Raw genomic sequence first — 26,864 nt, forward strand, 5'->3', positions numbered from 1 at the left:
TGTAATTGCTTACATACTTCTCAAACAAGTATCACCCCCAAATAAACCAAATTCCAGCAATGAACTAGCAGTATTGACATGTAAGCTCACTTGACACATAATCAGCTCAAGATGATCATGTATCACAGTTGCCTGCTTGGAGCTAAGGTGATTGGGGGGGGTGGACTATATCCAAAAACTGACAGTAAAGGACTTTCCAGAAGTAGTATGAATAGTTTGCCTGTGATTATCTGCCAAACCCAGTTTGCAGTACTTGACCAACAAAGGCTGCTCACAAAGAATTTTTTTCTGAAGTGGCTAAAAGATGGTACCTGCCCTTGCCAAAAGCAGAATGCATTTCAAATAGTAATTATCTTTAGATCCAGGAGAATACATTAATTTACTGTGAATTTTAATCTAGCTGTCCACTTGGGTCAGCTATATATGCAAGCATGTAGTATGCATGTAGCACCATCATTGAATCCAGCTACACTGAATCACATAAATTCATAAGAATATATTGTAAATCTTCCAAAGTCTTGGAATGGGTAGACAACCAGGTGAAGAACCAGTTCAGGTTCCCTACAACTTCATGGGACATGATGTGTACCTGGAAATCAGTGACTGCATTTTATACATTCAAATGTCAACACTCTTTTAATCTTTGGTGTCTGTAGTCAAGGAGCAGGCGCTTCTCACTGATACAATTCACCCTTTACAAAGCCAGAAAGGAACAGTGTGGTGATCACCCTGCTTTGGCTCATGTAGTAGGTTATGTGCATACACTAATTGGAGCTGTTGGGAGTCAGAGTCTGAGGAGTTCAGTCAGGGAAAGTCAGAGAGTATGAAGTAAGAGTTTGTCTGTGGGAGTTAGAGAGTGTGTCAGTTAGGTGTTAAGAGTGTGGAACTTATAGAGAGCTAAGAGAGTTAATAGTGAAAGAAGATATTACTAGCCTATTTCCCCGAAAATAAGGACTAACCTAAAAATAAGCCCTAGTATGATTTTTCAGGATGCTTGTAATATAAGCCCTACCCCAAAAATAAACCCCAGTTAAGTGAAACTCAGCCTTCCACCATTGTGCAGCAACCAGAAGATGCCATGACTGTATTTGAATAAATGTAGGTTGTTGTATATGAAAAAAAAAATAAAACATCCCCTGAAAATAAGCCCTAATGAGTTTTTTGGCACAAAAAATAATATAAAACCCTGTCTCATTTTTGGGGCAACACAGTAATCTAATGAATATATTAATGTCTGTGAAGAACCTGTTTAAGCAAACTGTAATCAATAAACCTGTGTTGTTCAACTTTATACTCAGCTTTGACCTCAATCTTTCTAATTAAAGGGTGTTCAGAGGTCATCTGGTGGCAGCGTAAAGAACGTGTCGTGGGCCTCAGGCTAGTGAAACCACCTGGGGACACATGAGGGGCACATCACAAACAGCTTCATAAAGTAACAACAGCTGCCCTCACTAGAGCAATCAATAACATTTCTACTACGAACACTACAAATGGTTATGAAGATGTTTGCATCATTACACCATAGGTTTGAGAAGCATGCTCAGCAATAGAGTATTTTAGTACCAGAACAGGAACTGACCTCCACCCAAGGCCAACAATGGCATACATTTCCTAGATGTCAGTTACACTTTACCCAGTTAGGCAGCTGTATTTGCCATATAAACCTATTTCACAGAATCCTATTTCACAGAACCTCAGATTCTTGTGAAATCCTTGTGAAAGCTTGCAGTCAATGCTGCTGTATAGATAGTTTGTCTGAAATTCTTCCTGGTTTCCCAGATGACCTAAAGGCTGTGACTAATTTTAACATTTTTGATGGCTCACAATTAATAAATCATAAATGCTCAAGAGATTAAGATAAGAGACATTTTATTTAATCTGCAACACACATGGTTTCAATACAACATTTAAATCAGGTGAAAAGTAATACACTGAACTATCAGCAGTAGAACATTTCCATTGGAAATGTGTTAAAATTCTTGAGGACCTTGTATTACCATCTTACTGCAGTTTTCTTATGTGTTTCTAGTTTACACTCCATATGTTTTCTGCACTCATGCAAAAGCAAACCAGATTTTGAAAGGGAAGTCCATTTACTGCAAATAATCATATTTCACAGATTGACCAGCTTGGATAAGAACAAAACTTGCAGAGTTTTTCATATAAGCACACACATTTTAGAAGCCGTGAACTTTCAGCTGCTCCTCCTTAACAATGCCAACCTGTAGAAAATAAACAGATGACAGCAAGACCTTCTGTAGTTAGAGCCTCATTCTTATCAATGCAGAAATGAACACATGAATTTATCACAGCCTACAAGAATGGGGGTGGGTGGGAGTCAGCAGGCAATGATTAGAGACTATTAAAAATCATCTGCAGCAGCTTTTTATATTACACTAAAGAAAGTCAGATGGCTTAAATGCTGCCTTATATAAATCCAGCCACTCAGATATATATATCGATTCACTTGCGAATGTAATCAGGCAAGGCTGCCAAAGTCAAGCTTGTTATATTCATTCCCTTTCCCCAGCCTGATGATTCAGCTTGCAACTATTATCAGTTTAGTCAGTGCAGCAGTACTGCTCATAACTGGGTTAGTGACTCATTCAATCCTGTCATGTCACCATGTTCAGGGCCAAAGTGTTCACAATACTGGTTTAATTTAAACAAGCTTCTTGTATATTTTAACATCTGAGCTAGCAGGCTGTACTGCTAAGGCTGCAGGGACTCACCTCCAGGAGGAACTGGCAAATGTTCTTCCTCTGGTCACCTTGTAACTGGATCACTTCCCCGTATTCAGGATGTTCAATCACAGTACCATTACAGGCAAATTTCTGTAGATAAATATTTCATACACTGAGCAATAGCAAATTATGTTTGGATCACTTGCACATTAAAAATACCCAATACTTGGGCTAACTTTGTGTTTGAAACAGACCAAACTTCAAACACTGACTTAGCAGTGCTTAGAAGGGTTTCCCCCCCCCCCTCTGGTGGGGGGAACCACAGCTTCCAGAACAGGTGAAAATTGTAGTCCCCCCCCCCAAGAACTTTTCAAGGAGATGTTCCTAGATGTTTGGACAACAGCTCCTGGCACTCACAGAACTAAGATCAGCAATTTACCTATGTAAATTATAGGACCCGGGGGCTTCTTAGCCCAGCTTCCCATTTTCCAAATAATTATCACTCCACACATTTCTCTCAGATCTCACCACTACTTAACTGGATATAGTGGGGTCTTGACTTGAGAACTTAATCCGTATTGGAAGGCGGTTCTCAAGTCAAAAAGTCTGTAGGTCAAGTCTCCATTGACCTACAGTGCATTGAAAACCGATTAATCCCGTAACAGGCCGTTTTTGTTCCATTTTGGTTTTTTTCTGGTCTGTAAGTCAATTCTCAGGCTGCAAGTCAAACCTAAATTTTGCAGCCAGAGAAGTCTGTAACTCAAAAAGTCTGCAAGTCAAGCCGTCTGTAAGTTAAGGGTCCACTGTATGTGTAGTACCTTTTTGCCAACGTTCCCTTTATGCTATACTCTCATAACTCATTCATTAGTCGATGTTCATCACTTCTTCTATTCACTACATTGCTAAAAATGCAGAAATGAATACTAAAAATTCTTATTTGATGTTTCAAATCCATGTTTTTGCCACATAAGTGGTATTGTCAAAGATTAGTCCATAACATACTGAGGTATTTCTTTAAGCAACAAATTGCCACTAAATGTTAACTGTCTTGTGCAAAAGTGTACCTGCCTGTGTAGCTTGGATTCACTTGAAAGCAGGGATGAGCAAAGTTGCTGGACTGCAACTCAGCACTGCTCATCACTGCCTATGCTGGCTAGGACTGAAAGGAGATGAAGTCCAAAACACTGGCTATGGTTTATATAATATGAGACAGATCTTTGGGCTGATCTAGCTCAGCTCTTCTTATAAAACTTACAACCATCACATTTTCACTGGTACGTCTACACTGAAGCCACAACTCTCAGATGCTGATGCTTCTAGCTCAAACTCTTCAAGACCTAACAAACAATAGATCTACCTTTTTGAAGGCTTTCACAAGCTTCTTTTTGTCATAGTCATCTGCAATTCCTTGAACAGTAGTTAGTGTCTTTCTGCCGTTTCGTTGCTGGATCCTTATATGGATGTAGTCCTCAGTCCCTGCCGGGAGTAAGTCGTCACCCTTAGTTGCATCAGCAAAGGGGTCTGGGAATTGGGAAATTCACACAAGTTAGCCTAATGCAAATCGTCAAATTCCCACTCCTAAATGGCAGATACTGCCTTAATATACTGACCTACCTTATTCAAGCAATAGCAGCTCCTTATTATACTTATCCATACAATTGTAGGTTTAACATCATGTAAGGTAATCAATGTATTTGTGGATTTGGGTCAATTTTTCCCTCCAAGAGATGCATACTAGACCCATCCTTTTTAATAATTTGCTACAAATGAACTCAAATTTTATTCTCACCTCAATGATCGCCACAATAATTTTTTAACCATTATTTTTAGGACTTACCATCACTGATAAGGGAAAAACAGACTAGAAAACAGTACCAGCTAACAGTCCATTTGACACTTTGACAATGAGAGGGATGTTTAACAATATTGCCCTTGTACTGCAATTCTCCCCTTTAAACTCACCACATTTCTATCTTTTTGGTGTGAAGGTCTGTTTCCTGCCTGTTCCAAAGTTGAAGCCCACCAACTATCCAGATCATTCAAATTCCAACTATCTCCTTCTACTTCAGCAGATCTTGTATATTGTAGTAGTGGTGTTTGGGACCAATTCCACACACATACATTTATGAAACACCCCAGAAGTCTGTCGGACTTATCCAGTGACATATAGAAGCTGTTCTGCAACTAAACCTAGAGGGTAAAGCTTTGCCAAACTAACAAGGGGTTGCAATGGTGAGGGTAACATCCAGTACAAGCTGCAGAATCAGTGTAAAACCTGTTCTAAATGTCTGAATTTCCAATGGTTGTGATATTCAGATTGCATTGCAGCCATGCAGTTCTTTAATCATATCTGGGTTGCAACAAAAATCATATTGACTTATTCAAAGATTTAAATACTGTATATCAAAGCTCTTAAGAGGTACTAAGCCTTCATTTGGAACTGTTACGTTTCTAACAGCAAATGAGATTAGACTAGAATCTTCTCATTGACAATCTAGGGTTTTTATGTTGCACTGGCTGAAATCTTCTTCTGAGGCACTGAGGTATTCTGTGGCAAAATGGTGATGATATCATCAACCAGGGCATTTTTACGAGAGAGAGTACTTGGGACCCCTAGGGGCATCAGAACGTGAGGGGAAACTCCTTAATTTTTTTTAAATGCCCATTGATGACACCATCACCATTACACCACAGAATACTAATGCCTCATGAAAATGATTTCATTCAGTAGACTGATGACACCATCGCCCTTATGCCATAATTTACACAAACAGGATTTTAGCCATTGACACGTACTTATTATATCAATTCATTAAAACTAGGCTTTAGAGTAGGAATATATTTTGTGCAGAACAGAAAAATTTAAACTGTTGATCAGTTACAGAAAGCATGAGCCCGTGAACTTCAACTCCCATGATCACACTGGTTGGGGCTGACAGCAGTTAGAAGACCACCTGGAGGGCAACAGGTTCTGCTTCACAGACTGAGCCAAGCAGTTTTCAAATCATCAAAACTATCTGATTCTCTATGTTCAAGACAGTAGGCAGTGAAATGCACCCTGAAGAAAATAAAGGTAACTTCCTGCCTCCCCCTACAAACTAAATTGCAACGTCACAATTCAGAGAAACGAAAAACTTATTTGTTTGGAAGTGTATAAGAAGTTTGAGTATACAAGGCAAAACAAAAAAAATAGTATTTTAGAGGAGATGCTGATGCTAGATATTGCAGGAACATTCTGCTTCCAAGATAAATGTTCTCTGAATATATCGGAAGCATAATGTCAAAGGTGACAGCAACATAAGGCAGCTCTTCTAAGGCACTAATCTTGCATCCAGATCAAAACCATGTCAGAGATAAGCACAGCCCTTTCCCTAGCTTGTTAATATTATATGAACACATTTCTTTTAAAATTTTGGTATGAAAGAGAATTATTAGAATCCAAAACTGAAATGTGAAATGGTAAAACCTTGATTTAGGTCTAAAATGTCAATAAGATTTTGATCCATTATCTAAGAATAATTAATAATTAAATGCCATCAAGTTGATTCCAACTTATGGCAACCTTTTCCAGGCTTTTTAGAGTACTCAGAAGTCACCTGGCAGCACTCTGGGGCTGTGCAACTTATCCAAAGCTGAGGAGAATTATGTAAAAAATGCACACTGATCCTTCAAAGGAAGCTGAAAAGGAAGACTCCCTTAAAAGAAAAGGAGGAACAGCCACCCCAATGCAGCTTCTTCACAAAAAATACAGCGTGTGTTCCCTAAGCCATGATTTCAACTGTGAACTGGCCAACTTGCAAACCTATACCAAGGCTCTCCAATACACCATTAGAAAGATTTACTCATGGAGGATCTATAGAGGATTAAAAGTTTTATGAAGCTGGCAATTGTTATTACCACAAGACGTTTCCCAATACCAGTGAAACGGAAAGAGCCACTTATTGAGTGAAATTCCGATAGTATACAATCAGTGGGCAACAACCTAAACAAGCAGGTCCCAACCTTGGGAAATCAAGATGTCCTTGGACTGCAATTCCCAGAAACCCTGGCCAGCACAGCCAGTGGTGAAGGCTTCTGGGAACTGCAATCTGAGAACACCTGTGTTATCCAAGGTTCGGAACCACAGTCCTATTCAATTAGCTAATATGTGGAGATAATGGGACTGCATCTTATCCAAGAATATTCTAAAAAATTGTATCCAGGAGAACAAAGACTAAGCAGTCAGCACACTGGCAAATATAATCTACATATCTGACCACATATTTCAAGGCTGACATTAAGCAATCTCATCTAGACCATCAGTTCAGGAAAACAGACCTTAAGCATTAACACCATCGATGCCAGATCAAACAGCCCAACATAGACAATATAGTTTATTTTTCTAAGAAGGCATCAGCCCTGTTGTTTATCAATAGAGACAAAGCCCAATGAGGCACATAGTGATTACATTCTTGAAACATCCACATTTTCAGGTAATATATAAGTGCAAGACAACCACAAATCTTTCAGACATATAGGCACAGATCCTGACTTTGTGTAAGGGGAAAAGGTGGAGGTAGAAAATAGGGAAGAGTTCTGTATGATATTTCTATTAATGTTCTCTTAAAGAATTCAAGCAGTGGAACAGGAAGATCCAAGCCTAACAGCTTCCAGTCTTTTACAGAATAAAAGGCAAAAGGAATAATATTAAACCATGGTCCAAATTCAATGGCCCTAGGTACCAATTTTGGATCTCAGGATGCTCTGGAGGTTGGAGACTGCCCAAAATGGGGGGGGGGAGACTAACAGTAGTTGAATGTCTACTTGTTTTTTTTTCTTTCAAAAAACGATTGATGCTATACTATCTGTGACATATTTAAAGGCAAATCACTATTACTGGAGGTGAGATTCTCATCCTTCCTAGTGAAAAAGGATTTGTGGGAGGGCTAGGAGCTCCAAAAACAGCCTTTTGCCCATTCCAGCTTTCAACAAAAGGCTTCTGGGCCAAGGTGGGAGGGAGAGAACTCTCTGCTAATGCCAAGCAGGCCAGAAAGCAAAGTCTGAAGAAGCTTAAACTGAAATATGAAGCAATATGATATAGTGGATAGAGCTAAGAGCTAGGATTCAGAAGGCCTGGGTTCAAATTCCTGCTCCACCTGGACCCTTAAATATTTTACTTACCTTGAAAACCCTATTGAGTCGCGGTAAGACGGGTGCGACTTGACGGCACATAACTACATACTACATACATAAAGGAGTGAAACAGAAAGAGAAGCAGAAAGCGGACCCACTAATTGCAGCCTGTTTTTCACCACGGGTGACATAAAGAATAAAAGCCACAACAGCGGCATGTCAATGCCAGCACCGTCCCAATGCCAGGCTTTAAACAAAGGACCGCAAGACCCGAGGAAGAACCGAGGGGCAGTCGAAAGGTAAAGGGGGTCAGCACAGGAAGGTTTACAGAGGCAGGCCTTGGACCATTTCTACCTCCTTTGACGGACCTGGACTGAGAATCGCAGACACGGCGGGACCCAATCTTATTTCGCGTGCAGAGACATGGGGCAAAGGGGGGGAGGAGTTCTTTCTTACCGAAAGATTGGAGGTTCTGGATAGTGGACATGCGATTCTGTGGCTGGGCGCTGCTCGGGGGGAAAAGGCCGCGGCTGGGTTCGCCCGGGGCTCTCTCAGGTTCGGCAGTGGGATAGAGGAAAGAAAGAAATGCAAACAACTGGTGAGGCCTCGACGGCGGAGGACACCCAATTCTGGGGCGAGCAGACGGCAGCTACAGCGGCAGCACCAGCGACAGTCCCTCAGAAAATGGCCGGTACCTCCTATTTCGGCTCTCTTTCGTCCAAGATGAGGCCACGTGATTGCAGTAGGCTTCCCATCGGATTCTGGGACACGGAGTCCCTCTAGTGGTCAGCGTGGAAGGAAACACAGAAGATGAACTACAACTCCCGATAGACTCAGCGGACCACTTGCCCCCACTCGCTCCGTCTCGTTGTAGCCCCTCTTTTTCTTCCGTGCGTCCGAAAATCTCCGGTGACACAGTCAGCTGCCAAGTGAGGTGGAGGTGCGACGCAGAGATGGCACCCCCACTCCAGAAAGCGGCGGCGGGGGGGAGCAGCTTGCTTCATCATCTTTGGACGTGCGGGCCGAAAAACATATACAACAGGGCGGGAAGCAGATATTGTAGCTCACACACTACGGAGAATCAATGTCAACAAACATTTTGTGTTTACACACAGCCAAATTTCTTGGGCCGATAGACATACCACCGCTCTCCTCTCCGTCTTTGTATGGATCCTCCATAGTATCACTCTAAACAAGAGTGAGTTTCGGACTAAAAAGGCCTGGACCTCGCTGCTACATGAGGTAGCCAGGGATCCTGTTCTGTCAATGCAGCCTATGTTTCTCGGCCCTAGAAATGGCCAGAAAAGCGGTAGGGCTCTTCTACCGTTAATGCGTGTGACGAACAGCGAAATCTAGCTGGTGGAGTCACAAAGAAGTCCCTCTCTTGCGCACCTATAAAGCAAGGTCAGCAGGTCTGGGGCTCGGTTTTCTGATCGTGGAGACTTGAGGTGGGCATGGGGTGCCAGAAATTGAAAACCCTGGAAAGAAATTCAACCACAGGTGGCTGCAAGTCTATTTCCAGTTTTGAAAAAAGGATTTTTGCCCACATGTGCATTTGTATGAAACTGCAAGCATGGTGGAGCAGCAGTCTATTCAAGAAAGGAGTTAGGCTCCTGGAGCCTTCCAGGACAGGCAGTTCTCCCTCTGGTACAACTGGGGAAAACCATGGGAGGGTACCAGCGGCCCAGTAGGAAAGTCCAATGCCCCTGGGCCAGTGGCCACAAAACCCGTTTTGAGGGACTGAATATAATTTCATCCCTGTGTTAGGTAGCCCTATCCTCTTTTTTCAGGCCACCATTCTGTACCAGCCTCTGATGTTTGGAGCTAGCCTGTGATGATGAAAATGGCTTCTACACATAAGGATTTTTATTTATTTATTGCAAAATCCAAAGTGAACTCTGAGCTCAGTGGCTTAGCAAAAGCTGCCAGGACCCAGAACAAGACAAATTATGTACCTCCTAAAAATTTGATGCCCAGGGCCACAGCCCCTATGCCCACCATGCTATGACACTGCCTTTGAGATGGAAAATCCTACCCACACAAACCTCTCTGGGAGCTAAGATTAAACATAAAATATGGTGTAGTTCTTGAAGGAGACTTCAAATTGGCTGCCTTACTCAGGCAGAAAAGCACAATGAAAATCTTGACATGTTCTTTTAAAACTATTCCGTATTTAGGAAGGGTTTGTATCACTGTCCTGGACCCTGAAGTCATCTATGACTTCCTGCAGCCCTAATAGGGATTTTGTGGTACAGATGTTCCTGGACAGGTTTGTCTTTGCCACTTCCCAGAGAGTTTCTGTGGCCTAGGACTGAATTCAACTCCTTCAGGTGTCTGAATCCCTACCTGACACTCTGCACTATGCCACCGTAGCTGTCAAAGAGTAAAGCTCACCTCCAACTCTTGACCTACTAGGAAGATCCATCCTGACCAGTTGAAGGCTCAGTCTGACTGTTAACTGTCTGTCAGTTTGCAGAGAAACAACCCCTCCAGCTTGTGACCTCATTCTGACATCAGAAGATTTTGGCTATACTGGCTAGGCAAATGATGAGAACTGCAGTCCAAGAAAGCAAATTTATCAAGCTCTGCTTGGCATGTGATTAGCTTGCCCAAGGCTACACAGGCTGACTCTTCTCAGTAAAGGCACAGTGGGAATCAAATTTCTAGCCTCCACAGCCAGATACCTAAACTACAGAGCTATCCAGCCAGCCTTCATAACAATATCCAAATAAACATTTAGTGTGACCTGAAAGTCTGCTTCCAGTAGAAAAGCAAAGAAACATTATTCTAGATAGACTCCTGGGATTGTATGCATGCACAAGAGGAATCACAGAAGCTGCAGCTATTAATGGATGAGTTGCTAGTCTCAGGTCAGGTGAGTGCCTCATGGCAAGCCCATTGCACACCTGGCACTTTTCACTATGAGCACACAGCTTCAATATGCTCCTCTTGCATATGTAAAAAACCTAGTATGATTCAGCTTCATGTTTCCTAGGAAGTTTCCTCCTAGATTAGTGTGCAGAATTGAGAGAATCTTGGAAGGATCTGTCATGACATAATGCTCTCCGGAAAAACAGTCTTGGTTTGACACAGCGCTCTGGAAAGACAGTCTTGGTTTGACACAGCAAGCAGAAGCTCAAGTTTCTCAGGTCCAGAAGACTAGCAAAGGAGGAGTGGGCTGTGTTGCCAAAGGAGATCTCTGTGCAGCTCTTCGCAAGACAGTCTTGGTTTGACACAGCAAGCAGAAGCTCAAGTTTCCCAGGTCTTTGTTTCAGAAAATTTGGTATCCCATATAGTTTATTTACGGTCCTTAGACCAGTCACATAAGTATAAAACCTTATAAAACATTAAAATTTCTAACTTTCAATATTCCATTAGAACATGTTGGCATACATGCAACTGGGAACTGCAATCTAATTGGTATTTAACTTCCGTAGTCGAAGTATTGCTACACAGAACCTCGCAACCCGACAGGTGATCTGCACATCAACATCTGAGAGAAGGAACTCATGCCTATTTTCCTCTGAGCGTCCTGGGAATCTATCTATTAAGGGGGTTGTAGTCTCTTTTCGCACTGCTTCATTCAATGGGCAGGTGAAGAACATATGCTGTATGGTCTCGATCTCCCTCAGGTGGCAGCAAAAGGGGTATTTTTGTACTTCCCTTCTAGTACAGCAGAGGGGAGGGCCAAACACATTGCCAAAGTAAAGGCTCTTCTAGTTCCTTTAATTTCCAAAGACGTTAGGTATTTGGCCAGTTCCATAGAGTTTTTGATATAAATCCTTGCTGCCATGTTTTGAATACTAGAGAGGTCTGTTTGATATTCAATGTCCTCTATTCTTTGTTTCACTATTTGTTTTGCCTGCTCTATTCCAGAAGATATAAGTGCCTGAGGTGAGAGGCCAATTTTCCCCAAGTAGCCCTGGACTAATTTAACCCACTTGGATTGATAATTATCATTAAATATCAAGGAAAATAGGCCTTTTGGGTTTAACTATCCCTTTAGCTGAGGCTCCAGTATTTTGGCCATCTCTTGAGAAGAGAAGACTCCTTGGAAAAAAACCTTGATGTTGGGAAAGTGTGACGGCAAGAGGAGAAGGGGACGACCGAGGATGAGATGGCTGGACAGTGTCTGCGAAGCAACCAACATGAAATTGACCCAGCTCCGGGAGGCAGTGGAAGATAGGAGGGCCTGGCGTGCTCTGGTCCATGGGGTCACGAAGAGTCGGACACGACTAAATGACTAAACGACGACGATCCCTTTAGCCACATATATGTAGATTGAATCCTAATCCAGGCTTCTACTTTAAGGCATCCTGTTTCTAGCCTTATCCTTGCATTTGACACACATCTCGGGACCTGGAGTATAGATCTTAGAAATTTGGATTGAACTATTTCTTGTGGTGCAAAGTGAGAGCTGGGTGGCCCCATGAATGAGCCGTACAGAAGCTGAGCTAACGCCTTTGCTTTATACCATTTGAGGGCTGCTGGTGTAAAGGACCCTCCTTGGGAGAGATGGAATTTTACTATATTATTTGCCGATCTTTCTCCCTGATCTGCCACAAATTTACTATGCTGAAGCCTAGATCCCGAGGCCTGTAGTACTACCCCCAGATACTTGAAGTTGTTCACCTGCTCGATACTGTGTCCATTTATTTGCCATGACCGAATCTTGGGTCTCTGTCCAAAGGCGACTATCTTGGTCTTCTGATAGTTAATAGTTTTTATTTTTGCATCTGAGCAAAACATTTCCTTCACCATGTACTGCTACTTGCTGGCCACTTGCACACATTACTGTATATGTTTCACTGGACTTGGATTGAGTTCAGTGATCAAATCAGCATCTTTAATTAGATGCTGATTAGCTCCTGTATCAAGATAGAAGCTTGAAGTCTGCTGACTTTTTAAAGACTATACACATGCATGGCTGTCTTTTTTTCATTATTATCATTTTGGTTAGGCTTTTCTGGCTTTGCTCCTGCAGTTTCTAGCAAAATGTCCTTTTCTTTTGCAGAGACAGCAAACCAACTGTTCCTTTTTGTGATTGCTATCAGTTTCCTTCTTCTCCTTCTGGCTGAGATTTCTTTTTGACTGTTTGAAGAAGCTATCAACTGTAAAAGCAGCAGGACCAGTTTGGTAACTTGAGCTCAGTTGTCTGATATGCTCTTCTTGCAAGCAAGGGATCAGATTATACAACCCTTCCTTATGCTCCTTATATGTCCCAGAAAAAGAACTGAATTGTGGAGGCATTGAATTATCAGAATAACTTGCATCCTTTTGCTTAAAGTTTCACCTGCCACAGCCAATTTATCATATATTGCTTGCATTCTCAGAATATATTGATCCAATGATTCTGATTTCTCATGCCATTTGAACTGTGTTGCTTGTTTTAGTAAATTTGCAACACTCTGTCCTTGATCAGCTTGGTATAGTGATTTTAACTTGGCAAGCATACTCTTGGCTGCTTTCTCATGCCTGATTTGAATCAATTTCTCTTCTGTTAAAGAGTGAATTGTGAGACCCTTTGCTTTCGCATTCTTCAGTTTCCAATCTGCATATTGGTTATGTGTTACATCAGTTTCATCTTCTGTTAAAACCTCAAGCACTCCCTGGATTTCACACAGATTCTCTAGGCAAAATAACCAGTTTTGGAAATTAGCAAGCTGGAACTTTGGCATGGAATATTTTATCTCAAGCATTTTTTCTCAAATTTAGAATGACTAAGAACCTTTCTTTTCAGTCTAAATCTTCTCTGTGACCCCAATAGCACTTTACTCTAATTGCTTACCCTTGAAGTTTAATGACTCTTAGTAGCTCAGCAATGGAAGAGTAATTGGATCACAACGAACCATCCTCTGCTACCATGTTAGATATCATTGTGTGTTCTGACCAATTATCTTCAATGAGCTAAATTACGTACAGAATCAAAAACATGGGGTTTGTAAGCACTCAGCCCTCCTAAGAGAATGCTGGGGGTCAGAATAGAGGGGTTCTAGAGTCCAGTGTACCCCTATTTAAGTTGAGATGAGTCCTTTTCTCAACTAGGCTGTCACACCTGGTACTCTTTTCCCAAGTCTACTCCCATTTAACAATTAACTGAGAAAACCAAAGATAAAACCATGAGTCTCAGAGTCTGTCAAGACCAGCAAAACTCAAGTAATTAATTGGACTCAGTAGCATACTTGTGGCCTAAATAGAATTAAAGTAATTAAGCAGGATGTCTGCTCAAGAGACCAAACATAAGTTTTTAAGTATTATTGTTTTATTAGAAAAATAAAGAATTTGAGATACAGTGGTGCCTCGCTTAGCGACGTTAATCCGTTCCAGGAAAAACGTCGTTAAGGGATTTCGTTGTCAGTAATTGGTCTCATAAATGAGAACAAAAACCACGAAACAGGAAAATCCAGGCTTCCTTCACTCCCGACTGAAGTGAACTGCTTGAGTCAAACACAGTTCCGGGACATGAACTCTTGGGAAACCTGTATTTAAGTCTGTTTCGATTTTACTAAAAAGAAACCACTTAATACTTATCTTTACTGTTCAATGACTCAATCTTGGTAACGTAAGGCCAAATTCATTATCTATAGGGAAACTGTTCTGTTCAAAGGACTAGAAAGGCCAATTATTAAACAACATGAGTTTATTTAAGCGAACAAAGAAAACATTTCTCTACAGTTTCATTTCTAAGCAACAGCATAACGTTTCAGCACCTTCTATAAAAATTAACTATTGAACAAAACAAAATCTAAACTATAAACTAAGGAAAACAAATGATATTCTTACGCAGTCCATATTGTTAAATCAGGTTCCTTCGTCTGGATCAAAGATATTCAATGCCATGTTTTCAGATACCCAAAACTCTCTTCTTCCCTTCTCTCTCTCTCAGAGTTCCTTTTTCCAACCTCTTGTAAATTTCTCCAACCTGCCCCTTCCTGACATATTCGACCAATCACGGAGGAAAGAATTAGCATAGGGTACGCCCTACTTTCCCACCAACACCAAAGAATTGTTTATAATTCAGGTTAGAGATATTTTGACTCTGCTGTGTTTTTCTCTCCAGCTGCAGCGATAAGGTTGGCGACATGAAGCTGAAAATAACTACTAGTAATTTTCCAGAACTTAGCCTGTGTCAGACTCAAAATGGATTTCTCTATGGTTAAAACATGACTACATAACCCATCTCTAATTAGAAAAATACACTTCATCACATTCGTCACTAAGCGATTTTTAAAAGCCCATAGAAACGCATTAAAATGTGTTTAATGCGTCCCTATGGGCTTAAAAACTGACCTTAAGCGAAAATCCTCCATAGGGGTGGCCATTTTCGGTGCCTCTAAAGCAAGGCAAAACAGCAGTGGCCATTTTGGAACCGCCGATCAGCTGTGCGAAAATGGGGGCGTTGCAATGATCGCTTCCGCGTGATCATCGCAAACGCCCCGTTTTCGCACAGCTGATCGGCAGGGCTTCAGGATGATGGGGGGAAGCACTTCCCCCCCATCATTTTTGCCCAGGTGATCGGCGGGGCTTCGGGATGATGGCAATTGCAAAATCTTAATCGCTATGCGGATTCATTGTTAAACGGGGCACCCGTTAAGTGAGGCACCACTGTACTCTGTTGCAAAACATAGCATTCAAGTACATTACCAAAAGCTAATGTAGTTAGAAATCCAGCAAATCCCAGCTATAAAAATAAAATAAGAAAACTCTACTAGCTAGAAAGGTGGGTAAGGCTAAGCCCCCCCTCTCTATTCTCTGATATGAATTACATCCTAGCTATAGCAATGGGAACTCCATAGTCCATTTAAAAATCCATAATCCAAGTAAAATCTAAAAATCAAAAAGGCTCAAAAAAGGTTCTCTCTGTGTCAGCATCTCCATTTTCTTCTCATGCTGGAACACCCTCCTTCTTTACTCTCCACTGACATCAACCAATCAGGACGAAGGACTGCTCGTCTCTCTCCACGTCCTTTTCTCATGGGATTGCAGGTGTTGTTGACATTCCTCCTCGAAGTTATGTCTTTGGTCCTTATCGTCTCTGGCCAAGGCTGCTACTGTACGTGGAAAATTCCAACTAGCTCTAAGAAAAAACCAGCTTCTCGAGGCATCTAGTTCATGACACACAGACTAGGATGGATTCCTTCTACACAATTCCATGACTACAAATCCCATTTAGAAATTACATTCTAGCTTCAATAACCTAAACCATGACAGGGTTAACTTGTAATAACTTTAGAAAAGATTTATTAACTTTAGTACAGTGGTGCCTCGCATTGCGATGTTATTTCGTTCCAGCGAAATTGCTGTTGAACGAAAACGTCGTAATGCGATATTAAAAAGCCCATAGAAACACATTAAAATCTGATTAATGCGTTCCTAGGGGCTTCAAACTCACTGTTCAGCGAAGATCCTCCATAGCACTGCCATTTTCGCTGCCTGTTAAGCGAGGAATCCGTCCCAGAAAGGAGCGGGCGGTCATTTTGTTTTCCTGGCGGCCATTTTGAAACTGCCGATCAGCTGTGCAAAAATGGTCGCTTTGCGATGATCGGTTCCCGAAGCAGGGAACCGATCATTGCAAAGCGAAAATACCCCATAGGGAACATCGTAAAGCGATCGCAAAAGCGATCACAAAAAGTTCATTGCAAAGCGATTTTGTCACTAAACGGAGTGCTCGCCAAGTGAGGCACCACTGTATTTTAGCAGTTAATGTCAAAATATGGCATTTGAGTGAAAAACAAAGAAGGTTGTTTGTCTTACATATTCCAGGGAAGTTTCTTCAGCTTTGATAAATGTTTCTAAACTGGCTAAACCACCCCCTAAAGCTGGATGGCATGGATGCAAGTGTGGATGGAGAGAGAGCAATCAGGTAGCATGTGCTCAGGCAATCTCCATCTGGAAAAAGTCCTTCTTCAAGGGAGAAGGCACACAAGAGAAAGGAGAGGCAGGAAGTGCTCAATGCACAATAACACCCCAATAGCAGGGTAGAACTGAGTGATTGGCAGAATCACCCACTGCATACTGGGATACAATTGATCTGCATACTCCAACAGGTAGAATCCACCATTGGCTCCTGAGGTGCCAGAGTGTGGCTTGTTTTGGATTACTAAAGAGTAAGGGTGTGGAAGTGTGTTGACAGCTGGGACAAAAGTCAAGTGAATTCCATAAATCATTATTTTTTTGATGGGCCTCTTCTTATTTTCATATCACATGTCAGTTTATCATTAATTGCCATATTCCATAATTCTGTATATCATTCCTCTAAACTGAGTTGGCTATCATTTTTCCAGTTTCTTGCAAAAATTAACCTTGCTGCCGTAACCATTAATACTATTAAGTCCTTATTTTCTTTCAACAATTGATCTTTCTTGACCATATTTAATAAAGCCATTGACAGGGACATTTGAATATTTAATCCAGTTATTTCCCTTATTTTTTAAAAAAAAATTGCTTCCATTCTTGCTTTTTTACTTCACATAAACCACCACATATGTATATACGTTCCTTCTCTTTTTTGCACCTCCAGCACAGTGATGATACATTTTTATTTATTATATTCAGTTTTACTGGCATTAAATACCACTCCATATTACCTTATAACAATTTTCCTTTATCCTTACAGACATGTTCTTCATAATTCTTTGGTCCCACATTTTATCCCATTCTTCTCCTATTGCTTCTTTATCCAAATCATGTTGCCACTGTATTTTAAATTCTTTTGTATCCTGTTTGGCCTGAATTAATAATTTATACATTTGACTTACAGTTCCCTTTCTTTCTGTCTTTTCCTCTAATTTCAATCCTTTTTCAATAATCTCTTCAAATTTTATCATTTTTCTACTTTTCCCTTCCTTACTATTCCATTCCCTTGTCCACCTTTCTATTTGAATCATATTAAACCAAGAAATCCCATCTCCTCTCAAAGTCTCTTTTATGTTTCCTTTATCTTTCATCTTCTCCATCCAGTCTTTTATCCTGTTTATCCCTTTATCTTTTAATATATTCCTAAGAGTTTTTAAAAAAGATTTTCTGGAAAATTCTTTAAATCCACCACCTGGGATAAAGGAGAGATTGATGGGCTTAATATACCTCTAAACTTTTTCCAATTTTCCAACATATTTTAAAGGAAAGGGTTAGTAATCTTTTTACTCTCTTCTCCAATTTTTTCCTTAAACAATATGCTTTCAATTCTTTCTTACTTACCCTGTGTTTCTATTTCTGTCCAAATTAAATTTTTGTTACCTTTAATAATATCTGGAATACATCTGAGCCGATTTGCTGTATAATATAATTTTAAATTGGGTAATCCAAGTCCTTCCTTTTTGTGTTATATACCATAATTTCTTATAAATCCTCACTTGTTTATTTCCATTACAATAACAATGTATCATTATCTGCCATTCTTTCAGTTGTTTTTCTGTAATCTTTATAGGAAGCATCCAAAATATAAAATTTAATTTAGAAATAATTTTCATTTTGCATAATGTCACTCTACCAAACCAGGAAATCTTTAATTTCTGATAATCTTTTATCCTTCCAGTTATCTCTTTTTTTCAATCTATCCAAATTTATTTTAATTATATCCTGTAAGATCCAAGCAATGTTAATCCCTAAATATTTAATAGCATTTTCCACTTTACCTTCAAATATTGTTTTCATTGTATTTGCGAAGGCTTTCATGGTCAGGATCTAATGATTTTTGTGGGTTTTTCTTAGGAAGAACAACCTTCAGAACACGGGCAAAGAGCCCGAAAAAGCCACAACAACCATTGTTTTCATTCTTATTTTCTCCTCATCCGAGTGGTTTAACAATAAACATTCTGACTTTCCCCAATTTACTTTTAATCCCATTATACCCTCGAATTCTTCCAAATGTGATTTTCTGTTGTTTCTATTAGATTTTTAACTATTAATAATGTGTCATCAGCAAACAAATTTATTTTATGTTCTATCTCTACAATCTCTTTATCATCTCTAATTATCTGTGCCAATAATTCTTTTTTTATTTTATTTTTTATTTTTTTAAATTTCCAAAACAAAAACAAATACAAGAATACAAAATGCTTCCTAATACAATCTAAACCACAAACCCATACCCACGGGACCCTTTGGAGCAATGTTTTTAATATGAACCTCTTTTCCTTTCCCCTTTCACTAATACAAATTCAATAAATCTACCCCAAATAGCATAAAAATATTTGAACATATTTTCCCTCTTTTCATTTTAAGTTCAGTAGTTAATTTGTCATTTAATTCAATGTCCCATACTTCATTATACCAATATTCTAATTTAATACCATTTTTATCTTTCCAGAATCTAGCTATTAATATTCTAGCACTTGTCATTAAATTGGAAATCAATTCCTTTGAGCAATAATCAAGTTCTATCTTATAAAAACTGAGAACAAAGCAATTTTAGAATTGAATTCTATATCTTTTCCAAATATATCACATATTTCCTTAAAAATAAGTTTCCAAAATTTCTGAATCCATTTACACTCCCACCACATATAATATGTGCCAATTTCTTCATCATGTTTCCAACAGACCTTAGAATAGTTTGAATTTATTATATTCAATTTCACTGGATTCACATACCACCTTAAACTAATTTTTTTAAAAATCCCTTTATTCTTACCACATTAATCTTAAAACATTAATCTTCCAAATTTTTGTCCATTCCTCAGTTTTAATTTCTTTCTTTAAATCATGTTCCCAAATTGATTTCAAATATTCTATTTCTGTCTCTTTTCCCTCTTGTTTCAAAATTAGATTATACATTCTAGTTACTACTCCCTTCCTCAAAGCATCTTTCTTCATGTCTTCATGTGATGATAGAAATTATTTAGTACATTCTCTACATTTGCCATTAGTTTTCAACCATTCATTTGTCCAACTATCTAGTTGGATATAATTATACCATGATAGTTTATTAGTTGAAGTTTAACTACAATCTGATCCTTCGATCATCAGTCCTTCAATCTGGCAACTTTTTTATCCTTAAACAAATCAGCTAAACCATTCAAATTTGCTTGGAAATTTATTTCAGTCACTAATTTTAGTGGTGAAGTAAAGGGACATAACTTCTTTTTATTTCTGTTCCAGATATTTAGAATATCTTTAAAAAGGGTTGTTCACCTGCTTTCTTATATTTCTTTTTACTACATTTAAGCAAATATTTTTCAATATTCCCATTTGTGACAATTGCCCCATGTGGCTCCTGTCACTCATAGTCAGGATCTCATTTGCATGAGCCTATGAGAGGATTGGAGGGGTGGAGTCAGTGGATAAAAGAGAAAGATAAGAGAGAGATAGAATTTGCAGAGAGTCAGAGAGATAGTGAGAGAAGAGAGAGAAGGAACAGATACTAATAGAGATAAGCTGGTCAAGATAAATAGATAGGGCAGGTGGTGATTGGTTATGTGGCAAGATGTATGGTATTTTAGTGATTTGATTGTGTACAATGAATATCTGAAGAACATCTGTGATTATGGTTAAATTTGATACACTTCAATAAATAGGTTCTGTTGACAGTTACCAGACAAGTGTTTGTCTAAAGTCTTTTATATTGTGGATAAAGGAAATCCACTGGTGACATGGAGGGCAAGAGAAGACTGAACCCTTTGTGAAGAAACAATGCATAGGTGCATCAAAGGAGTGAACGTCACAATTGGTGTCAGCTGATGGGATGACATAGAGTGAGCTCTATGTTTGATGAAACAAGCAGGGGGCACATGTAAATGTCACAATTGGTATCCAGCGGTGGGATACAAAAAGATTCCAGTAAAGCCAAAGTTTAAAGTGATTTTTTCTGAATCAAGAGTGCCTTTTAGTCAGAAGTCTGTAATGAAGAAGTGGGTGACTTGCTAGAGCTTTTGTGGAAAAGCTTAGTGGTGGGGTTTCTGAACACAGATCTTGAGGGGGACTAAAGATAGGGAACGACTCTGAGGGAAAAATTTTGTTTGAGGTTACCTCAGGATTTGAACAGACCCAGTGGGCTAGCTTAGAATCCAAGGCTCCAAGAGTTAAGAGAGTGCTGGTGGATAAAAAGTGTAAGCTGGGGTCAAAACAGGTCTGAGGGAATAGGAACAGAGGTTTGAAAAAAGTCAGAATTTGTTTTGTCTCTGGAGGCAAGAAGATTGTCTCAGACCAAGGAACATTGTAGCTGCCGTGGTGCCAGAAAAAGTGTAGTTATCCTTAGCTGCTGAGGGAGAGCTACATAATATCTCAGGGGAAAAAGTGTTTTAAAAAGAGGCCTGACTATCTCTGCAATATAAACCAGCTATTATCCAAAGAAATACACATACGTATGCCACCTAAAAGAAGTAAAAAGCTAGTAATGGAGGTAATTGGTCCTCAAGAGGCACACGATTTACCTCAGGAAGTGGAGAGAAATGGAGTTCCTCTATCTGTGGAACAGGAAGAGACTCAAAAGGGTGCCTCAGGGAGAGAAAGTGATCTAAGCTCCCAAGAGTTTGAAAAATGGAGGTTACAACAGGAATTCAAGCTTAAAGAATTAGAAATTAGAGAAAAAGCCAGGGCTGAGGGAAAAGCTCAGGAATTACAACTCAGAGCTGAGGAAAAAGCTCAGGAACTACAACTCAAGGAATTAGAAATTAGAGAAAAGGAGAGAGCTGAAGACAGACAAATAGAATAAAGAGAGAGAGAAATGGCATTGGAGCAAGAAAAAAGACAAATGGAATTTCAAATGGAAATGGAAAGATTAGAATTGGCAGCTCAAAACAATAATAGCAATAATAACAACAGTGCTAATGAGGGAAATTCTCAAAAATAGATCTAAAGAAATTTCCCCAATATAGAAGAGGTGACTGCCAAGAATATTTCCTGATATCATTTGAAAGAGCATGCTGGGACTTAAAAATTCAGGATAATGAAAGGATGATAGTTCTGAGATTGCAAATAAGTGGAGATTTATCTGAGCTCTATTCTCAGATGCTTCTAGAGCAGGCCAGAAACTTTGAGGCTTACAAAAATTTGGTATGTTCTAGATTTGGCATCAATGCAGAACACCTCAGGCAAAAATTTCATTTCATTACTACAAAGCATGAGGAATCTTATTCTCAAGTAAGGGCTAAGCTTAGTCTCTATTTGGAAAAATGGATGGAGCGTGAGAATGTCACTTCTATAGAACAAATGAAAAATGTGATTGGATTGGAGCAATTTTATTCTATTGCATTATTTAGTAAGAGACAAAAATCCTAAAAATCTACTGAAAGCAAGTAAAAATGCGGATTTCATAAGTGAGATTAGAAACCCCAGGTTCTCTGAGGTAAAAATTGGTGGGAAAGTGTGGCCCTAATCCACAGAGCTGAGTCACCTGAAACATAATAGCTCTGAGGGAAAGGTTGGCAAGGCCCTGTATTTCAAACCCAGAGCCAGTAAACAATGTTATGTGTATCAGACCCAAAAGATTAGGAATGTTAAACAGCAAAAAGGGGGAAATTCCAGTCAGCCAAAGAAGGTATTTTATGTAGAGATAATGGAGCAACTAATGAAGCAGTTACCATGGCAACACAAGTAACAGAGAGGTCAGAGAGCCAAGAGCTTCCTGTGGCTAGGGTCGTCCAATGCTTTTTGATAGAATGTAACAAGAATCTTCTCCCCTTCACGGATTGCTGCCTTATCGTGGCAAAGGGGATTGAGTAATTCAGAGAAGCTATGGGCTATGTTGTGCAGGGACACCCATGATGGACAGGTCATAGTGGAGAGTACTGACTAAACACGATCCACCTGGAGCAGGCATTGGCAAGCCACTCCAGTATCTTTGCCAAGAAAACCCCATGATTCGAAACAAAAGGCTAAAAGATATGATGCTGGAAGATGGCCCCTCAGGTCAGAAGGCATCCAACATGCTACTGAGGAAGAGCTGAGGACAAGTACAAGTAGCTCCAGAGCTAATGAAGTGCTTGGGCCAAAGCCGGAAAAATGCTCAGCTGTGGACGTGCGTGGAAGTGAAAGGAAAGTCCGATGCTGCAAAGAAAAACGCTGCAAAGAAAAACATTGCATAGGAACCTGGAATGTAAGATCTCTGAACTTTGGTAAACTGGATGTAGTCAAACAGGAGATGGCAAGAATAAACATTGACATCCTGGACGTCAGTGAACTGAAGTGAAAGGGAATGGGCGAATTATTATATCTACTATTGTGAGCAAGAATCCCGTAGTAGAAATGGAGTATCCCTCATAGTCAACAAAAGAGTGGGAAAAGCTGTACTGGGATATAATCTCAAAAATGATAGAATGATTTCAATACGAATCCAAGGCAGACCTTTCAACATCACAGTAATCCAAGTTTATGCACCAACCACCAATGCTGAAGAGGCTGAAATTGACCAATTCTATGAAGACTTACAGCACTTTCTAGAACTGACACTAAAGAAAGATGTTCTTGTCATTATAGGGGACTGGAATGCTAAAGTAGGGAGTGAAGAGATAAAAGGAACAACAGGTAAGTTTGGCCTTGGAGTTCAAAATGAAGCAGGGCAAAGGCTAATAGAGTTTTATCAAGAGAACAAGCTGGTCATCACAAACACTCTTTTCCAACAACACAAGAGGCGACTACACATCAACATCACCAGATGGGCAATACCGTAATCAGATTGATTATATTCTCCGCAGCCAAAGATGGTAGACAGAGTGCCTGAAGAATTCTGGATGGAGGCTCGTAACATTGTATGGGATGCAGCAACAAAAACCATCCCAAAGAAAAGGAAATGCAAGTAAGCAAAGTGGCTATCCAAGGAGGCCTTACAAATAGCAGAGAAGAGAAGGGAAACAAAATGCAAGGGAGAAAGGGAAAGTTATAGAAAACTGAACACAGACTTCCAAAGAATAGCAAGGGGAGACAAGAGGGCCTTCTTAAATGAACAGTGCAAAGAAATAGAGGAAAATAATAGAAAGGGAAAAACCAGAGATCTGTTCAATAAAACTGGAGATATTAAAGGAACATTTTGTGCAAAGATGGAGATGATAAAGGACAAAAATGGTAGGGACCCAACAGAAGCAGAAGACATCAAGAAGAGGTGGCAAGAATTCACAGAGGAATTATACCAGAAAGATCTGGGTGTCCTGGACAACCCAGATACTGTGATTGCTGACCTTGAGCCAGACATCCTGGAGAGTGAAGTCAAGTGGGCCTTAGAAAGCATGTCTAACAAGAAGGCCAGTGGAGGTGATGGCATTCCAGTCAAACTATTTAAAATCTTAAAAGATGAGGCTGCTAAGGTGCTACACTCAATATGCCAGCAAGTTTGGAAAACTCAACAGTGGCCAAGGGGTTGGAAATGATCAGTCTACATGAGAATCCCAAAGAAGGGCACTGTCAAAGAATGCTCCAACTACCATACAATTGCACTCATTTCACACGCTAGCAAGGTTGTGCTCAAAATCCTCCATGGTAGGCTTAAGCAGTATGTGGGCCGAGAACTCCCAGAAGTAGAAGCTGGATTTCAAGGGGGCAGAGGAATTAGAGACCAAATTGCCAACATGCCCTGGATTATGGAGAAAGCCAGAGAATTCTGGAAAAACATCTACTTCTGCATCACTGACTATGCAAAAGCCTTTGACGGTGTGGACCACAGCAAACTATGGCAAGTTCTTAAAGACATGGGAGTACCTGACCACCTTATATATATCTCCTGAGAAACCTATACGTGGGACAGGAAGAAATAGTTAGAAGTGGATATAAAAACACTGATTTATTCAAAATTGGGAAAGGAGTACGACAAGGCTGTATATTGTCCCCTCAGCTTATTTAACTATGCAGAATACATCATGCGAAAGGCAGGACTGGATGAATCCCAAACCGGAATTAAGATTGCCGGAAGAAATATCAACAACCTCCAATATGCAGATGATACCACTCTGATGTCAGAAAGTGAGGAGGATTTAAAGAACCTTGTAATGAGGGTGAAAGAGGAGAGCGCAAAAAATGGTTTGAAGCTCAACATCAAAAACAGATCATGGCCACTGATCCCATTACCTCCTGGCAAATAGAAGCGGAAGATATGGAGGAAGTGACAGTTTTTACTTTCCTGGGCTCCATGATCACTGCAGATGGTGACAGCAGCCACGAAATTAAGGCACCTGCTTCTTGGGAGGAAAGCGATGACAAACCTCGACAGCATCTTAAAAAGCAGAGACATCACCTTGCCGACAAAGGTCCACATAATCAAAGCTGTTTTTTCCAGTAGGGATGTATGGAAGCGAGAGATGGATCATAAAGAAAGCTGACTGCTGAAGAATTTATGCTTTTGAATTGTGGTGCTGGAGGAGGTTATTGAGAGTCCCCTGGACTGCAAGGAGAACAAACCTATCCATTCTAAAGGAAATCAACCCTGAGTGCTCACTGGAAGGACGAAGCTGAGGCTGCAATACTTTGGCCATCTGATGAGAAGAGAAGACTCTTTGCAAAAGACCCTGATGTTGGGAACGTGTGAAGGCAAGTGAAGAAGGAGAAGACAGAGGATGAGATGGTTGGACGGTGTCTTGGAACTACGAATATGAATCCGACCAAACTCCAGGAGGCAGTGGAAGACAGGAGGGTCTGATGTTCTCTGGTCCATGGGGTCACGAAGAGTCAGACATAAATAAATGACTAAACAACCGGAATCTTCTACGTAGCTCAGACCATGTTATTTATGTTGATAATAATAAGTATCTTGCACTAAAAGATTCTTGCTCACAGTTACAATATGTCACCCGGATATAGTCCCTAAGGAAAATATGTTAGAATATGAAAATATTATTTATTTATTTATTTATTTATTTATTTATTTATTTATTTATTTATTTATTTATTTAATTAATTAATTAATTAATTAATTAATTAATTAATTAATTAATTAATTAATTAATTAATTATTTGATTTATACCCCGCCCATCTCGTCTGAAAGATCACTCTAGGCGGCTTCCAATATAGTAAAAACAGTGAAATAATATAAAAAACACACACAATTACATAAATCATATTGTAATAAACAGAATACAACAATAGAATAGAAAATACATAAGGAGAGAATAAAGAAAAGTCAGATATTAACTGGAGGGAAGGCCTGAATGTATAGCCATGTTTTTAATTGACTTTTAAAAGTGTCCAAAGTGGGGGCCGCGCGGCTCTCAGGAGGGAGATTGTGCCAGAGGCGAGGAGCCGCCGCCGAGAAGGCCCGGTTTCGTGTCCTTTCTTTCTGGGCCTCCCTCGTCGTTAGGCTCCTCAGCCTCACCTCCTGGCTCATGCGGGTGATCCAAGTAGATCTAGGTGGAAGCAGGCGTTCCATAAAGTATCGAGGTCCTAAACCGTTTAGGGCCTTATATGTAAGCATTAACACTTTGAAGCCAATGCGGAAACGGATGGGCAGCCAATGCAGCATGGCCAGAGTAGGAGAGATATGTTGGCATTTTCTCACTCCAGTGAGGAGTCTGGCCGCCGCATTCTGCACCACCTGAAGTTTCCGCATCAGCTTCAAAGGGAGCCCCACGTAGAGCATGTTACAGTAGTCTAATCTAGAGATTACAAGTGCATGTACTAAGGTAGTGAGCGCCCCCGTGTCTAGGTAAGGTCACAGCCGGGCAATCCGCCAAAGGTGGAAAAAGGCGGAGCAGACTACCGACGCCACCTGTGTTTCCATGATGAGCGTCAGGTCCAGGTGTACTCCCAGGCTGTGGACCCCACTCTTTGCGGCCAGGGCCACCCCCCCAAACATGAGGGAGTTTCCCAAGCCACCATCCACAGGGCCACCCACCCTCAGAACTTCCGTCTTGTCTGGGTTCAGCCTTAGCCTGTTCTCCTGCATCCATTGCAGTATGGCCCCCAGGCAGCGCTGGAGGGACAGGACGGCATCACTTGCAGTTGGTAAAAAGGAGATGTAGAGCTGGATGTCATCAGCATATTGATGACACGATGCTCCACATCCCCTGATGACCCCACCCAGCGGCCTCATATAGATGTTAAACAGCATTGGGGAGATGATCGACCCCTGTGGAACCCCACATTCTATTAAAAGGATTGGTTCTGAAATAGTGGTGTTGCCTATGGTAAAAATTCCCATAAGATAT

At 40.4% G+C, this 26,864-nt stretch overlaps 1 protein-coding gene across 1 annotated transcript; it reads right to left on the minus strand.

Moving 5' to 3' along the window:
* Positions 1-1,852: 1,852 nt before the first annotated feature.
* EIF1B (eukaryotic translation initiation factor 1B) lies at positions 1,853-26,303 on the minus strand. The gene is made up of 4 exons (XM_020778374.3): positions 8,253-26,303; positions 4,042-4,205; positions 2,733-2,834; positions 1,853-2,222 (listed from the first exon to the last, which is right to left on the minus strand). The coding sequence occupies exons 1-4, from the start codon at positions 8,281-8,283 to the stop codon at positions 2,178-2,180; spliced, it is 342 nt and encodes a 113-aa protein (XP_020634033.1). The 5' UTR covers positions 8,284-26,303; the 3' UTR covers positions 1,853-2,177.
* Positions 26,304-26,864: the final 561 nt, after the last annotated feature.

This window comes from Pogona vitticeps, chromosome 6 (genome assembly GCF_051106095.1).
Source record: "Pogona vitticeps strain Pit_001003342236 chromosome 6, PviZW2.1, whole genome shotgun sequence".
NCBI classification, from domain to species: Eukaryota; Metazoa; Chordata; class Lepidosauria; order Squamata; family Agamidae; genus Pogona; species Pogona vitticeps.